Source organism: Natator depressus, chromosome 7 (assembly GCF_965152275.1).
Source record: "Natator depressus isolate rNatDep1 chromosome 7, rNatDep2.hap1, whole genome shotgun sequence".
NCBI classification, from domain to species: domain Eukaryota; kingdom Metazoa; phylum Chordata; order Testudines; family Cheloniidae; genus Natator; species Natator depressus.
In genome coordinates this window covers 51,282,033-51,299,559 of record NC_134240.1, presented here as the reverse complement: position 1 = coordinate 51,299,559, position 17,527 = coordinate 51,282,033, and the positions used below count along the sequence as shown (strand labels likewise).

Below are 17,527 nucleotides of genomic sequence, written 5' to 3'. Positions count from 1 at the left end.
GGCATGGGCATAAAGAGACCTTGTCCTTGAAGAACACTGTAAAGGGGGACCTGCCATCAAGGCCCCAATTTCTCCAACCCTATGGGCCAACGTGATAACTACTAAAAACGCCATCTTCATAGATGAGTTATGCGCGTTGCCACTGGTTCAAATAGACGTCTTGAGAGATATTTAAGTACGACGCTGAGGTCCCAAGTTGGAGTGGGGTCCTAATCTGTGGAGTAGAGATTCCCAAAACCCTTAATAAACCTTAATGACATAGGATGAGTAAATATGTATACCCTTTCTACTGGAGGATCAAATGCTGATACTGCGGCCAACTGAACCTTAGTCAAGATGACAACCCTGATTTCTTTAGATCCAACAGGTAATCCAGGATGACTTAGCAATACGGATTCAGGCACAAGTCGGTGACAATGACACCAATGGTAGCGCATCAAGTCTCTGCAGGTAAGTTATTTGGGTTGACTCCTTTTTACTGTTCAGTAACACCTGCTGCACTTCTGAAGAGCAGGAAGATTCTAACCCTGTGAACCAGTGAGAAACTATGCTCTGAGGCAGAGAACTCCTACGATGGGGTGAAACACATGATCTGTACCCTGGGAGAGGAGATGGGAAAAGGTCAGAAGTTTGAATGGCAATTGGATGCATAGGTGGTGTAGGTAAGAGTGCCAAGCATATCTCGGCCAGCTCGGTACTGTAAGGATATCCATAGCTTTGTCTTGTCTGATCTTGTTCATCACCCTTAGTATTAGCTGTGTTGGAGGAAATTCATAGAGCAGACCCTTCATCCAAGGGTGGTGGCTAGACGTCATCTTGAGCACGATAGAGGACACTTCTTGTTCTTGGACATGGAAAAGAAATCCACCTGTGCAAATCCCCACCTTTGAAACACACTGGAAACTCTGGAAGTCCAACTCCCATTCGTAGTCCTAGGAGATGCGCCTACTGAGAACGTCCGCTGTACTGTTCTGAATGCCTGGGAGACAGACAGCTGAAAAATTGGATCTGATGGGTTATACACCAGTTCCACAGCTTCATAGTTCTGGCACACAGGGAAGGGGATCTTGCTCCTTGCTCTGAGTAAGTATCCGAGTGTGTGTTTGCTGGGAGGGCAGTGTGAGAGCCTGAGCGAGTGCTGATTGGCTGGTAGCCTGCAGGGGGCAGGCATTGGGGCTGTCTGTTTGTTGGTTTGTTTCAGGGAAGCCTGGCTGTTTAAAAATAGCCAGAGCTTCGCGAACCAGCTGAGCGGCGGCGAACCAGCAGAGCAGCGGGGGACAGCAGAGCAGCACACAGCAAGAGTTTGCCTGGGAGTTCGCCTGGAGTGAGCCCAGTGAGGCTTACATCTTGTCAACTTCTCTGAGGAAGCTCATAGTAGGAAAGTGATATGGAAGGGGGGGGTTCAGCTGTTGTGACCTGCACTGGATGTGCCATCTTTGTCTTTCTTCCACAGGACAGAAGCAACTTTGTCTGTACAAAGTGCAAGCTGGTCTCCATATTGGAAGAGAAGATTGAAGGTCTGGAGCAACAGATAACGACCCTGCGTTGCATACGAGAATCTGAGGATTTTCTGGACAAAAGTCAGGATATGCTTCTACGGGCGCAAAGCTCTAAAGATTTAGAGCAGGTTGCACAGCGGAGCCAAGAGGCCAGTGAAGAACATTGGCAACATGTGACCTCCAGAAGAAGAAGGGGGAATGTCCGGGTTCCAGCAACGCAGACACAGGTAACTAACCGCTTTCATGTTCTCTCCACAGGTACCGTTGTGGAGAGTGGACCAGATGATACGTCTGGGGGGAGAAAGCAGAAGGAGACTCCGCTGGTTGGAAGGCATGAGATGCGATGTCCTGAGGTTGGGGGTTCCACGACCACCACTCCCAAGAGAAGGAGGCGGGTGGTGGTGGTCGGGGACTCTCTCCTCCGGGGGACTGAGTCATTTATCTGCCGCCCTGACCGGGAAAACCGAGAAGTCTGCTGCTTGCCAGGGGCTAAGATTCGCGATGTGACAGAGAGATTGCCGAGACTCATCAAGCCCTCGGATCGCTACCCCTTCCTGCTTCTCCACGTGGGCACCAATGATACTGCCAAGAATGACCTTGAGCGGATCACTGCGGACTACTTGGCCCTGGGAAGAAGGATAAAGGGGTTTGAGGCGCAAGTGGTGTTCTCGTCCATCCTCCCCGTGGAAGGAAAAGGCCTGCGTAGGGACCGTCAAATCGTGGAAGTCAATGAATGGCTACACAGGCGGTGTCGGAGAGAAGGCTTTGGATTCTTTGACCATGGGATGGTGTTCCATGAAGGAGGAGTGCTGGGCAGAGACGGGCTCCACCTTACGAAGAGAGGGAAGAGCATCTTTGCCAGCAGGCTGGCTAACCTAGTGAGGAGGGCTTTAAACTAGGTTCACCGGGGGAAGGAGACCAAAGCCCTGAGGTAAGTGGGAAAGCGGGATACTGGAAGGAAACACAGGCAGGAACATCTGTGAGAGGAGGGCTCCTGCCTCATACTGAGAATGAGGGGCGATCAGCAGGTTATCTCAAGTGCTTATATACGAATGCACAAAGCCTTGGAAACAAGCAGGGAGAACTGGAGGTCCTGGTGATGTCAAGGAATTATGACGTGATTGGAATAACAGAGACTTGGTGGGATAACTCACATGACTGGAGTACTGTCATGGATGGTTATAAACTGTTCAGGAAGGACAGGCAGGGCAGAAAAAGTGGGGGAGTAGCACTGTATGTAAGGGAGCAGTATGAATGCTCAGAGCTCCGATACGAAACTGCAGAAAAACCTGAGTGTCTATGGATTAGGTTTAGAAGTGTGAGCAACAAGAGTGATGTAGTGGTGGGAGTCTGCTATAGACCACCGGACCAGGGGGATGAGGTGGATGAGGCTTTCTTCCAGCAACTCTCAGAAGCTACTAGATCGCACGCCCTGGTTCTCATGGGTGACTTTAATTTTCCTGATATCTGCTGGGAGAGCAATACAGCGGTGCATAGATAATCCAGGAAGTTTTTGGAAAGCGTAGGGGACAATTTCCTGGTGCAAGTGCTAGAGGAGCCAACTAGGGGGGGAGCTTTTCTTGACCTGCTGCTCACAAACCGGGAAGAATTAGTGGGGGAAGCAAAAGTGGATGGGAATCTGCGGGGCAGTGACCATGAGTTGGTCGAGTTCAGGATCCTGACGCAGGGAAGAAAGGTTCGCACCAGGATACGGACCCTGGACTTCAGGAAAGCAGACTTCGACTCCCTCAGGGAACAGATGGCCAGGATCCCCTGGGGGACTAACATGAAGGGGAAGGGAGTCCAGGAGAGCTGGCTGTATTTCAAGGAATCCCTGTTGAGGTTACAGGGACAAACCATCCCGATGAGTCGAAAGAATAGTAAACATGGCAGGCGACCAGCTTGGCTTAATGGTGAAATCCTAGCGGATCTTAAACATAAAAAAGAAGCTTACAAGAAGTGGAAGGTTGGACATATGACCAGGGAAGAGTATAAAAATATTGCTCGGGCATGTAGGAAAGATATCAGGAGGGCCAAATCGCACCTGGAGCTGCAGCTAGCAAGAGATGTCAAGAGTAACAAGAAGGGTTTCTTCAGGTATGTTGGCAACAAGAAGAAAGCCAAGGAAAGTGTGGGCCCCTTACTGAATGAGGGAGGCAACCTAGTGACAGAGGATGTGGAAAAAGCTAATGTACTCAATGCTTTTTTTGCCTCTGTTTTCACTAACAAGGTCAGCTCCCAGACTGCTGCGCTGGGCATCACAGCATGGGGAGTAGATGGCCAGCCCTCAGTGGAGAAAGAGGTGGTTAGGGACTATTTAGAAAAGCTGGACGTGCACAAGTCCATGGGGCCGGACTAGTTGCATCCGAGAGTGCTAAAGGAATTGGCGGCTGTGATTGCAGAGCCATTGGCCATTATCTTTGAAAACTCGTGGCGAACGGGGGAAGTCCCGGATGACTGGAAAAAGGCTAATGTAGTGCCAATCTTTAAAAAAGGGAAGAAGGAGGATCCTGGGAACTACAGGCCAGTCAGCCTCACCTCAGTCCCTGGAAAAATCATGGAGCAGGTCCTCCAGGAATCAATCCTGAAGCACTTACATGAGAGGAAAGTGATCAGGAACAGTCAGCATGGATTCACCAAGGGCAAGTCATGTCTGACTAATCTAATCGCCTTCTATGATGAGATTACTGATTCTGTGGATGAAGGGAAAGCAGTGGATGTATTGTTTCTTGACTTTAGCAAAGCTTTTGACACGGTCTCCCACAGTATTCTTGTCAGCAAGTTAAAGAAGTATGGGCTGGATGAATGCACTATAAGGTGGGTAGAAAGTTGGCTAGATTGTCGGGCTCAACGGGTAGTGATCAATGGCTCCATGTCTAGTTGGCAGCCGGTGTCAAGTGGAGTGCCCCAGGGGTCGGTCTTGGGGCCGGTTTTGTTCAATATCTTCATAAATGATCTGGAGGATGGTGTGGATTGCACTCTCAGCAAATTTGCAGATGATACTAAACTGGGAGGAGTGGTAGATACGCTGGAAGACAGGGATAGGATACAGAGGGACCTAGACAAATTGGAGGATTGGGCCAAAAGAAATCTGATGAGGTTCAATAAGGAGAAGTGCAGGGTCCTGCACTTAGGATGGAAGAATCCAATGCACCGCTACAGACTAGGGACCGAATGGCTAGGCAGCAGTTCTGCGGAAAAGGACCTAGGGGTGACAGTGGACGAGAAGCTGGATATAAGTCAGCAGTGTGCCCTTGTTGCCAAGAAGGCCAATGGCATTTTGGGATGTATAAGTAGGGGCATAGAGAGCAGATCGAGGGACGTGATCGTTCCCCTCTATTCGACATTGGTGAGGCCTCATCTGGAGTACTGTGTCCGGTTTTGGGCCCCACACTACAAGAAGGATGTGGATAAATTGGAGAGAGTCCAGCGAAGGGCAACAAAAATGATTAGGGGTCTGGAACACATGACTTATGAGGAGAGGCTGAGGGAACTGGGAATGTTTAGTCTACGGAAGTTAAGAATGAGGGGGGATTTGATAGCTGCTTTCAACTACCTGAGAGGTGGTTCCAGAGAGGATGGTTCTAGACTTTTCTCAGTGGTAGAAGAGGACAGGACAAGGAGTAATGGTCTCAAGTTGCAGTGGGGGAGGTTTAGGTTGGATATTAGGAAAAACTTTTTCACTAGGAGGATGGTGAAACACTGGAATGCGTTACCTAGGGAGGTGGTAGAATCTCCTTCCTTGGAAGTTTTTAAGGTCAGGCTTGACAAAGCCCTGGCTGGGATGATTTGATTGGGGATTGGTCCTGCTTTGAGCAAGGGGTTGGACTAGATGACCTCCGGAGGTCCCTTCCAACCCTGATATTCTATGATTCCTCCCTGTTTGTTGATATAGAACATGCAGGTCACATTGTCTGTCATGATCCTGATTGATTTGCCCCAATGAGGGGTAGGAAATGAAAGCAAGTGTTCCTGACTGCCCTGAGTTCTAGCAGACTGACGTGGAGACTGGTTTCCTGAGGTGGCCATCTGCCCTGAGTTGTGAGGGCACTGAGGTGACCCTATCCCAACAGTGATGCATCTGTTGTCATGGTTCTTGTTGGAGCTAGGTGAATGAAAGAGATGCTTGCACAAACGCTGGGCTGATTCTTTTCCACTAGTCTAGGGAGTTCCTCACCTGTAGGGGAACTGTGACCTGCCTCTCCAAAGTGTCTCTGGCCTGTGAATAAGTCATTCTGAGCCAGCCATAAAAGCAGCAGAGGCACAGCTTTGCCCAGTCGGTCACGAAGGTGCAAACTGCCATGTGTCCCAGGAGCTGTAGACAGTTTCTTGAACTGTCCTGACCAGACCTGAAAAAGTTATGAACCTGGCTACCAATGAATCCAAGTATGCTCCTATCAGCTGTATTTTCTGTACACGGGCTAATTGTGGATTTTCTTGCATTTAGATGCAGACCCAATTCCTGAAAAAAAGAGAAAGCAGAAGACAGCACTGCTTCACAAGATCAGCCTTTGAGCAGTGATTTGTCAGGGTACAGGAAGACTAAAATTGCTGCTCATCAGATGTAAGCAGCCACTACTACCAGGACCTTTGAGAACACCCGTGGAGCCACAGAGAGGCCAAAAGGAAGTACTCAGTACTGAAAATTATCCTGGCCTATAGTAAAACGTAGGTGTTTCCTGTGTGATGGGTGTCTTGCTATATGGAAATAGTGTCTTGTAGGTCATAAGTTGAAAACCAATCACCTGCCTCTACTGAAGGGATTATAGCTTCCAGAGTCACCATCCTGCGTATAACAACTGCTGCAAAGATGGACCTGGTAGTGGTGTCTGTGGCATCCAAGGACACTTGAAAACAAGTGAGAAGATGGACTGAAATTGTTCCCTATGTTTCCCTGTGGAAGAAATTTCAGTACATTTATTATACCTTGTAAAATTATATTTAGTAATGATCGCCTGATAATTTGTGATCTGAAATTGCAGGATCATGGATGAATAAGACTTCCATCCAAAAAGGTCTAGCCTCTTTTGGTCCTTACAGGGTAGATCTGGAGTAGTGTTGCTTATGCTGCTCATTTACTGCACGCACTACCAGGGAGTGAAGTGGAGGGCTGGAGAACAAAAATTCTGAGGGGGAACATAATATTTCTTATTTGTCCCTTTACAATGGTCGTGAGTGTTTGCCACTCAGTCTTAGCTGAGTCCAGGAGCGCCTCATTAATGGTGGGAGTTGGACTGTACAATGTCTAGCTGTTTGTGGTCTGGCAAATGGCTGGCAATGTGCTGTCCAGAGATCCCACCACCCTTGTTGTCATGCACAAGGATCTTCTCTGTGAATGTCAAAAAAACAGGTTCCTACACAGATACACAGGAGAACCCTGTACAGACATAGAGACTGAATGGAGGTCTCCTTTATTCTCCTCAATATCCCCCCAATGATGGGGAAGAGGCACCAGCAGGGTGGAGAGTCCTATGGTACCAGAGGATGATGGTAATCTGCGGATCGAGGTCTCAGTACCAAGAGACACTTGGTACCCATGAGCAGTGGGGACTCTGGTTCATCTATCTCAGACAAGCCCTTAGAGTACATTAATTCTTGCGGTACTGAGCAGTGGATCAGTACCAACATGGCCGAAGTAGATGGTACCACTGTTTGGGAGCGTAACATCCCAGGGGCCACTGGTGTCTGGAGCTGTGGTTTGCCCAGCATCAAGGGTGCCTTGTAGGTAGGTACCAGTGGCGGGCTGTGACTGACTATTCCACTCTGGAGAGCTTATCCTTGCCCTCCTTGTCTCTCATAGATAGTACCAGGGTCCTCACTGAGCTGTGTTTCTCTTTAGAGTGCCGGGACTTACCGGCCCCACCGGTACCAGAGGAGGAGTTTTTCATCTCGATGGTACCAAGCCAAGAGGTCGAGGCTTCCGAGACCGTAGATCTAGCAAGGGACAAGATCTAGTTCTGTATGATGACAGTCCAAGCGCCTATTCTTTAATGGTTTCTCAGAGGCTTCCATAGCCTTCCCCTTTTTAGGGGAAACCTGCAACCACCATTGAAGGGGTGCTGGATTTGTCCAGAGACAGGGTTACAGTGGAGCTCTCCTGACCTGACTCAGAAGTGGGTTGAAGGGAACATGCCCTCATCAGCAGCCTCAGTTTAATTTCCCTGTTCTTCCTTGCCCCAGATTTGAAGGCCAGGCAGTAGTTGCACTTCTGGGAGACCTCGGGACTCCCCGAAGCAACAACACACTTGGAGTGACCACCACTTACTGACATAGCCTCTCAAGAATAAAGGCAACATTTGAAACCCTGGAAGCCAGACACGGCCTGCCAGGAGAATAAGGCTCCCGGAGGAACAGGAAGGAGACAAAACAAGTAAATCCTCTCAGTACTTATAGCTAACTAACTATAAACTATCTAGTTGTTATGTTTTAGTTGTTAGTAAATACACTACCTAATCCTAAACCAAAAACTATAGGTAAACTGCATAAGAGAATAGCTGAGGCACGCTCAAGGCAGACACGCTAAGGCTCCATCTCAGGCCAAAGCAGTTGAGAAGTAACTGAAGGCAGTTCACCCACGCATCCCTGTATAGTCTTGGTGTGTGGTACCAGGATACAGAGGATGCATGTGCAGGCTAAACAAACACTGCTAACAGAAAAATCTCCAGTCAAAGGCTCAAGAGGCACATGTACACCTGCAGTGGAGCACCCAAAGGGACGCTACTCGAAGCAACAGCTAAAGTTGATAACAGAAATTGTGGGATTTGGAGAGCATTTAAGATTCCTAATATTCTTTAACGACTTGTCCCAAGACCACTCTTAGAATTGCTTCTTTTAAGTAACTGATTTAAATACTCTCCCCCCCACCCATCGGACTTAGTTAAGATTAGAGAGAGACAAGGTGAGTGAGGTAATATCTTTTATTGAACCAGCTTCAGTTGGTGAGAGAGAGTCAAGCTTTCGAGATACACAAAGCTCTTCCTCAGGTCTGGGAAAGGTACTCAGATGTCACAGCTAAATACAAGGTCAAACAGATAGCACTAGTTATTGAAGTTAGTTCAATAAAAGCTATTACCTCACTCACAGTCTGTCTAATATCCTGTGACTGACATAGCTACAACAGCACTGCATGCAACAATTAAGATTACTCACTTTTTCCATTTGTAAACTATTTAGCTTATCCATAATAAACCAGGCTTACCTACCCTTAGACAAAAGTCCTTTGCCATGTATAAACTTTTTCAGTTATTTATGATACACAGAGAGGACTGAGTATTGATTTCGGGACTAAAACCTTTGCTGTAGTTTACTTAGATAAAAGTGTCCCATTCAAGTGCAGACCCCTTCTCTAAAGTGTAATCTCTATTAAAAGCTGTCCACAGAGAAGCAACTGTAACTGAAGTAACCATTGCATGTTGTTTGTGTTTTGTTTTTATTTTCCTTTCTTTAATAAGGAAATAATCATAGTTAATGACTGCGATTGTTTTGCTCGTCTTCAATCCTGGTGTCCCTTAAGATTGTGGTTTTCAACCTTTTTTCATTTGCAGCCCCCTCTGGAAATTTCAAATGGAGGTGCAGACCCCCTTGGAAATCTATTGTCTGTATATACAGGAGTTGAATTCTGTTCAGTGAGTTTTCAGTCTAAGTCTTTCGCGGACCTCAAACATAGTCCACGGACCCCTGGTTGAGAACCACTGTCCAGAGGCATAAAAAGGACCATGTGTGACTAAAACAGTGGGAGTGATATCCCTGAGTTGGTATTAAGAGACATAATTATTCAGATTTGGCCTACTATTTTCTGTTTTTCTAGACTATACATTTTAGTAATTTGGGTGATTATATAACTTGGCACTCAACAACTTAAAGACACCCCTTTCTACCCACAACACATCAATCAACAGAATCCAAATGCTCTTCCAAATTATTGTAACTTGTCCCACAATCACCAAGTTCACAATTACAGCTGCAGGAAATAACATACTGAGAGCTTTTTAGTACTCTGGTACTACTACTCAATGACAATGCCACAACAACTAGAGAGTGACAGGACAGCACAAGACTGCAATGTCATGCAGCAATCATCCTTGAATGACATATCAGCTGCTTCACAGGAAACGAACACCTGACTTTACACCAGCAAAGGCAACAAAACAGCTTTCTAAAACAAAGCCTCAAACTAAAACACGTTTTTTTAGATAGAGAGGAAGAATGGTCTTTGGTTAAGGAACTGCCTTAAGGACTCCAGGTTCAATTCCCAAGTCTGTCTCTCACTTCCTATGTGACCTTGGGTAAGTCGCTTTCTCTCTCTGCCTCAATTCTTCATCTGCAAAATGGGGGTAATACTACTTCCTTTCTCCCACCCTTTGTCTATTTAGACTGTAACCTCCTCGGGGCAGGGACTGTCTCTTATTTCGTATATGTACAGCACCCAGCACAAGGGAGCCACAAACTCTGTTGAAGCCTCAAAGGCACTACAGCAAGACAAATAACAGAAGATCAAAATAAGTTGGCAGCATCCCTATAAGTTTTAGAACATAAGCACAAAGTGACTAGAAAATAATCACTCAGACGTAACAGCTCCTCAGAGTAGAGACATTGACTTTCCTTATGTTAGGAAAGCACTTAACACACTGTGAAATAAAGCATATCCACTGAGGGGACATGCATGAGAACAGTGCCCCCAGCTAGCTCCTCGTTAAAGGCATAGGGCCAAAGAGCAGGCACTACATGAAGGACAACCTACAGGCAGGCTGGGGGTTGGAAAAAACATTTCAGCTTTTATATACAGAAGCCCAAAATCTCATTTCCTAGCACATTCTTCTCAACACTGCTCTTTCCAAAGAGATGGTTACTCACACAAAGATGTTGTCTTTTGGCATGATGTGACTTAACCCTTCATCCATTTGGAAAATTTTGTGGAATCGGTGATTATAAACATCTGTCACCACCATCTAAAAGAGTGAAGTTAGAGACGGTTAGACAAACTAAAATAATTCACAATTCATTTTTCTTTCTCAGACATTTTTAATGTTCACATCACCGAAGTGTTTATGGAGGCTCTATAGTGACACCTTATGGCTGATTCGACATACTATTAACTGAACCTAATCAGACCAATGAGGTAGAACAACAACAATTGGGCCTGATTTTTCTGAGACACTGAGGACCTGCAGCTCCCAGTAGCTTCAGGTCAAGTCCAGTGGCCACTGTCCTGTGAAGAGGATATCATACATCCCAGTGCATCAAGGCCCAACAGGCTGGGATGTCAGCCAGAGATAACTGAACACTTAACTACAAAAGGAACTGAACTGATCCTCTGAACTGGCATGAGGTAACAAGTTATGGGAATCCAGACAACTTCCCACAAACCACAGGTTTCAAGCCTGACATTTTAATGGGCAATAAAATCATTCACTTCTTAAGAAAGTGAAAGCACATCCCATTTCCTGTTGCTACTAAGGAGGTTTCTAGGGAGTAGATACCCACAAAGTAATAATATGAGGGGCAAAAAGGATAAACTAAGGGTATGTCTTCACTACCTGCGGGATCAGCAGGCAGCGATTGACCCAGTGGGGATCAATTTATTGCATCTAGTCTAGACGTGATAAATCGATCCCTGACCGCTCTCCTGTCGATTCCTATACTCCAGCAGCAGGAGAGGCGCAAGCAGAGTCGATGAGGGAGCGGCAGCAGTCGACTCACCACGGTGGAGACACCACAGTAAGTCGATCTAAGTACATCGACTTCAGCTACGTGAATAACGTAGCTGAAGTTGCGTAACTTAGATTGATTCCCCCCCACCAGTGTAGACCAGGGCTAAGAGGAGTTGCAATGGTAGTGGCAGTCATTTTTCTGTCTCTTCCCTCACCCCCCTTTTTAAAACCATTATTACGGTCATTACTATAATGGAGGTGTCAAAGTGAACAGGGTGTGCCTGTGTCCTGGCTTTCTTTTTAGAATTCAGGCAAGCAAGGAGTTATGTATCAGCCAATTAGTTAATGCTTAGTTACTATTTTGCTCCTCTTTGCTTATTGTCCATTTCAAAGTTTTTCCAATAATAAAATGCTTTAAAACGAAAGAACACATTTATTAGCAAAATTAGTGTGTGCTCTTGGTCTTACATTTTCTGCAGGGATCTTGGAGAGCTTGGAAAGAGCTTCACACAGGTCTGATACAGCCCCCATCATTGGCACAACTACCCGATACTGGAAACAAAGAGAACGTTAAACTTACACGAGGCAAAATAAATCCAAGCATGGAGCAGAAAGTTGGCAAATGGGAGTTGAGCAATTCATTAGTCCTGACATCTTAAAAGCAGAGAATCCTATGGCAAGTATGGTTTCCAGTCACACTTGGCTGTCTTCAGTGTCTCAGGCTCAGATTTAAAGATCTGAAGCCCAGACAGCCACAGCACAGACCACAGAATTTCACCCAGCAATTCCTCTGTCTAGCCCAACAACTTGGGGTGGCACTAGATCTTTTAGAAAAACATCCAATCTTGATTTCAAGTGATGGAACAATCCACCACACTGCCCCCAAAAGCTGTTCCAATGGTTAAATACCCTTACTGTTGAAAAATCCATGCCTTATTTGCTCTCTCAATTGCTTCCATTTCCAGCCACTGGATATTGCAATTAGCACTGCAAAAGGAACCATCCTAGAGAAAGTCTCCCAGAAGGTTTTGACTTTATGCATCAAAAGCAGGGGTGGGCAAATTTTTTGGCTCAATGGCCACATCTGGGAATAGAAATTGTATGGCAGGCCATGAATTCTCACAAAATTGGGGTTAGGGTGCAGGAGAGGTGAGGGCTTTGGTTCAGGGTGGGGCCAGAAATGAGGAGTTCAGGATGTGGGGGGGGCTCTGGGCTGGGGGAGTGGGATGTGGGGGTGGGGGTGAGGGCACAGCCTGGGGATGCAGGCTCTGGGGTGGGGCTGGAGAGTTTGGGGTATAGGAGGGTGCTCTGGACTGGGGCAGGGGTGCAGGAAGGGATGCAGGCTCTGGCGTGGGGCTGGGGATGAGGTGTTTGGGGTGCAGGAGGGTGCTCTGGGCTTGAATCGAGGGGTTCGGAGGGCAGGAGGGTGCTCTGGGCTGGGGAGCAGGGGAAGGCTCAGGGGTACAGGCTCCAGGCAGCGCTTACCTCAAGCAGCTCCTGGAAGCAGCTGCATCTTCCTTCTCTGGCTCCTATGTGGAGGCGCGGCCAGGTGTCTCTGCATGCTGCCCTATCTGCAGGCACTGCCCCTGCAGCTCCCATAGGAGCGCCAGAGGGGGCCATTGGAGCGCATAAGAGGCGGAGGAAGGCCATGCCATGACTTCCGGGAGCTGTGCCCGACCCTGTTCCCTGGCTGGAGTGCCAGAGCGCGGCCATGCAGCGGCTTCCACAAGCTGTGTGGAGCGGCCCCCAACCCTGTTCCCCAGCTGGAGCAGGGTAAGCCCCACTCCACAGCAGGACCTCGAGGGCCAGCTTAAAACGGCTGGATCCAGCCTGCAGTTTGCCCACCCCTGATCTAAAGCAAGCACGGGGAAAGGAGGAAGCCATGATCAGTTTGGCTGGATTTCTACTATACCTCATGTAAATTGGAGTTAACCAATGTGTCTTCCTGCAAATCATTACTCCAGAACTATCTACCTCCCATAAGGATATCACGTAGGGACTGGCTAAAACCAGCGACTTCCTGTGGCCACTGGGAATACTTTGCAGAGAGGAATAAATATTTTGCAGACACTAGAAGAAGAGACAAGTTGAGACTAATGCCAGGAGTCAAGCTCTCCCCTCACTTCTGCTCAAGGCCTTCCACCAGTCTCCATCCTCCTCATCCCTGGAACGGTAGGTTCTCCAAGCACGCACTAACCCTCGGGAGCCAATCAACACTACCAGAGCCTACTAGCATCAGGCACCTGCAGCCCACCATGGCCTTCCAATACTGAGTGCCCCACTCTCATGTCACCACATGAAATGAACTTTTCTGAACAAAACAAACAAAATAAAGTTATTCAGCTAATGCAACAGCTGTCTCCTGCCCGTGGTTAGATGTTCGGGGCGCATGTGTGGCCCCAGCTCTGCGCAGTCATCACAGCAGACCTCAATTCCTATAACAAACCCCTGACCTACGTCTGAGCTATTGAAGTCCTCAAATCATGGTTTAAAGACTTCAAGATGCAGAGAATCCTTCAGCAAGTGACCCATGCCCCACGCTGCAGAGGAAGGCGAAAACCCCCCAGGGCCTCTGCCAATCGGCCCTGGAGGAAAATTCCTTCCCGACCCCAAATATGGTGATCAGCTAAACCCTGAGCATGTGGGCAAGACTCACCAGCCAGAAACCCAGGAAAGAATTCTCCGTAGTAACTCGGATCCCACCCTATCTAGCGTCCTGTCACAGGCTTTTGTCTAATTGTCAAAGATCAATTAATTGCCAAAATTAGGCTACCCCATCATATCATCGCCTCCGTAAACTTATCAAGCTTAGTCTTGAAGCCAGATACGTCTTTTGCTTCCACTGCTCCCCTTGGAAGGCTATTCCGGAACTTCACTCTTCTGATGGTTAGAAACCTTCATCTAATTTCACGTCTAAACTTCCTGATGGCCAGTTTATATCCATTTGTTTTTGTGTCCACATTGGTACTGATCTTAAATAATTCCTCTCCCGCCCTGGTATTTATCCCTCTGATATATTTATAGAGAGCAATCATATCTCCCCTCAGTGTTCTTTTGGTTAGGCTAAACAAGAGTCTTTCAGAAGATAGGATTGCCCATATAGCTGGTGTGGGCAGTGATGCACATGAAGGTCGGTCTGGGCGGTGCACAGAAACACAGTCTTCTAGAAACTCAAGAGCCTTTAGGGCCACTTCCATAAGATACAGCTGGGGCTGCAGTTGGCAGTCCTGGAAAGCCTGGGGCGTGAATGCCTTGCAGGCAGCATACTGGGTCGAAGAGGGGGAAATCCCCCAAACAGATCAAAAACCTCACTTGGGCATCTGATTCTGGAATCATCAGCAACATGGAAACAGTTTTTCAACCCCTTGCAGGTTTTCAGTCTGAGCACAGCTTCAGCATTGGAGGGAATCTTGAGAACTCAGCTAAATTTAGGGACATATTCCTTAAGCCCTAACTACACTAAAAACTAAACCCCTACCTCAACTACAGAACAGGGCACTAAGCTTACCACCACGGCAGTAATCAGACACAGCAGAAGGAACTGAGACAGCTGAGAAGTGCACTCTCTTCTATAACCTGGGTACTGAATGTTTGAAAATCTCAGAACATGTACACAACACTGCTTTGAAGAGGGCTCTGTGAGCTTGTCAGCAGAGGGAGCTATCCCACAAGTGGGGATGCCTGGAAGTTCTTGAAGACAGGAACTGCCACCAGTGGATTGTCTAATCCAATATCCTGATTCAGACAGAGGCCAATACCAGATGCTTCAGAGAAAGGTGCAAGAATCCTTGCAGTGGTTAATTACTTAACATGTCCCTACAGTAAGATTCCACATGACCCCAGAGGCTGCCTTGTTCATTTAAATCCTCTATTTTTATCTCATCTGTGCATTGTTCCAATTATCCATAAAATTTTCTAATCCTTTCTTAAATCCTGTTAAGCTTTTGGCCTTAATGTTATCCAGTCGCAATGAATTCCACAGGTTAATTAGGTGTCACAAAATACTTGCTTTTATCAGTTTTAAATGTGTTATCTTTTTTCATTGAAGGTCCACTTTGTTCTTGTTTTATGGAAATGCTTATAAACACTATCTATGCCATTTATTATTTTATATACCTCTATCAGGTCTGCTCCTATTAGCCTCCTCTCTAAACTAAACAGTGTGTCATTTCAATAGTCACTCACAAAAAACCGTTCCCAGGCCATTAATTTTATTGCCTCTCTCTGAATCCCTTCTGATTCTACTATTTCCTTTTTGAGATAGGGTGAACAGAAATGAACCCAGTAGTCCAGATAAAGGTCTCTCACTGGTTCATAATGATTTAATATCTTCAGAATTATTTTCTTTCCCTTTCTGTATAAATCTCAACTTATGTTTGCTTTTTTGACGGACACCGTACAGTGAGCAGGTTTTCACTGATGAGTCTACAATAATGCTTCAGTCTTTTTCATTTAAAAATACAGCAAACTATATGAGTAGTTCAAATTATGGCCTCCAATGCACATTGTTTTGTATTTGTCAGCACTGCCTTTCATCTGACATTATGTTGCCCATTCTTTTAGCTTTATTTGATCTTTCTGAAGCTTCTTGGTCTTTTCTAAGTCTTCATCAACCTAAGTAATTTTGTGCCATCTGCAATTTTTGCTACCTGATTATCCACTCCCATTTCCAGATCACAGATAAACCCACCTGGTCATACAGCGGGTACGTAAAAGGGTCACGTTGTTCCTGAATTTCTGCAAACATAGGATATTTTCTAATTTCTGTTCGGGATCAAAAGGTCCTCTCAGAGCCCTATATGCTCTAGAGAAGTTTCAGCCTAGCACTTCCCATGGCACCAGAGGCAGGCAGGGTTGGATGTGACAATTAAATGTGTTATTGCTTATGCTCTCCAATATTATCATATGTAGTCTTGTTGCCACCAGGGCAAATAAGATTTGCCCCATCATCCCAGTCACTTAGACGGAGATATTTTCCAAACCACTTTCAATTTTGGGTGCTCAATTCCCAATAATTTTTAAATGAGAATTTGGCATCCAAGTCCTTTGGGTGACTTTGAAAATCTCAGCCTTAATAGTCAAATAGATCAGATTTTTCTGAACTGGTTTGCAGCGACTGTCTTTGGGGATAATTCACATCTACAAATGTCTTTTTTTACCTGGGTAGGTCTATGATGCAGGCCTGCAAAAACCAAAGAAACGTCCATGGAACGATCTTTCTTCAGGGGCAGTGGAAGAGTTAAATAGCAGAAAGGGTCAAAAGTCACAGAAACTTTAGAGCATTTTGGACAGACCAGGGTGGATTTGAAAAGGCCATGGAAAATATCCACGATAATAGAGTCATTTCTTAACCTGTGGTTCTCCCAGGCTTCTTTCGCCACCACCTGTAGAAAGGAAATAAAATTAATTCATACACTTCACTAGAAATGTAAATACAGAGACATGAGACGAAAGGAACTCAGCATAATTCTGATATTTTAAAAATATATATACATCTAAGCAAGCTGGAAACACTATCAAGGTTCCCTGAACTCTGTTCCCCTTAACCGCCTACCATTCTCTCTCACTAACCAGGCCCCAGGTCTGCAAGTCTTCCTTGCTGCAAAAGGAAATAACGGACACCTAATTCCACCAGTCTGTGTTAGGTTACAGGGAGATGTCAGGCCTGTATTGCTACAGATTGCCTCAGTGTTGGAGGTGAGGGTTGGAGAGAGAGAGGGGACAGTGGAGGGAGCAAGTTGCTTGAAGTCAATGAGCCTGATCCAAACGCCACTGCAATCAATGGGAGTCTTCCCGTTGACATCAAGGACTTTGGATCAGGCCCCATTTACTGGATGCAGCTAAAGTTCATCTCTAGGCTGTATATGGAAACGGATACAGAACGGATTTCCTGCCCATAGTGGGGTGTGCAAGGCTTCATTTAGTCCTCATCCATGGATGGTCATTTGCTTTCTATCCTGACCCAGAAAGGACAGGTTGTGGTCTCCAGCTTGCAAAAGCTCTCAGTTTATAAATGTTATGCAGCGTTTTCTCTGGAAGCGTAGAAAACTGCGGCCCAGAGCCTGAAGTTAGAAGATGATGATTCATAGACAAGGCCAGAAGGGACCACTGTGATCATCTAGTCTGACCTCTTGTGTAACAAAGGCCATAGGCTTCCCTGAATTAATTCCTGTTTGAATGAGAACAATCTTTTAGAAAAAATCCAATCTCGGTTTAAAATTTTCCAGTGATGGAGAACCCACCTCAACCTTTGGTAAATTGTACCAATTGTTAATGATTCTCAATATTAAAAACGTGTGCCTTATTTCTAATCCGAAATTGTCAACTAGCTTCAACTTCCAGCCATTGGACTTTGCATAAGCCCTGTAATATCAAATG

At 46.2% G+C, this 17,527-nt stretch overlaps 1 protein-coding gene across 4 annotated transcripts in view; it reads right to left on the bottom strand.

Annotated features, from left to right (window-relative positions):
• Nucleotides 1-17,527, bottom strand: part of USP4 (ubiquitin specific peptidase 4) — a 90,564-nt gene that overhangs the window by 41,866 nt on the left and 31,171 nt on the right. For all 4 annotated transcript variants that reach the window (XR_012640260.1, XM_074958394.1, XM_074958395.1 and 1 more), the window contains 3 exons: nt 16,309-16,533; nt 11,618-11,701; nt 10,353-10,447 (listed from right to left, as the gene is read on the bottom strand). Coding sequence is in view for 3 of the 4 variants with exons in the window: in XM_074958394.1 (XP_074814495.1) it covers nt 10,353-10,447; nt 11,618-11,701; nt 16,309-16,533 (404 nt within the window). In the remaining variant the exon portion in view is untranslated. The remainder of the gene's footprint in view (nt 1-10,352; nt 10,448-11,617; nt 11,702-16,308; nt 16,534-17,527) is intronic.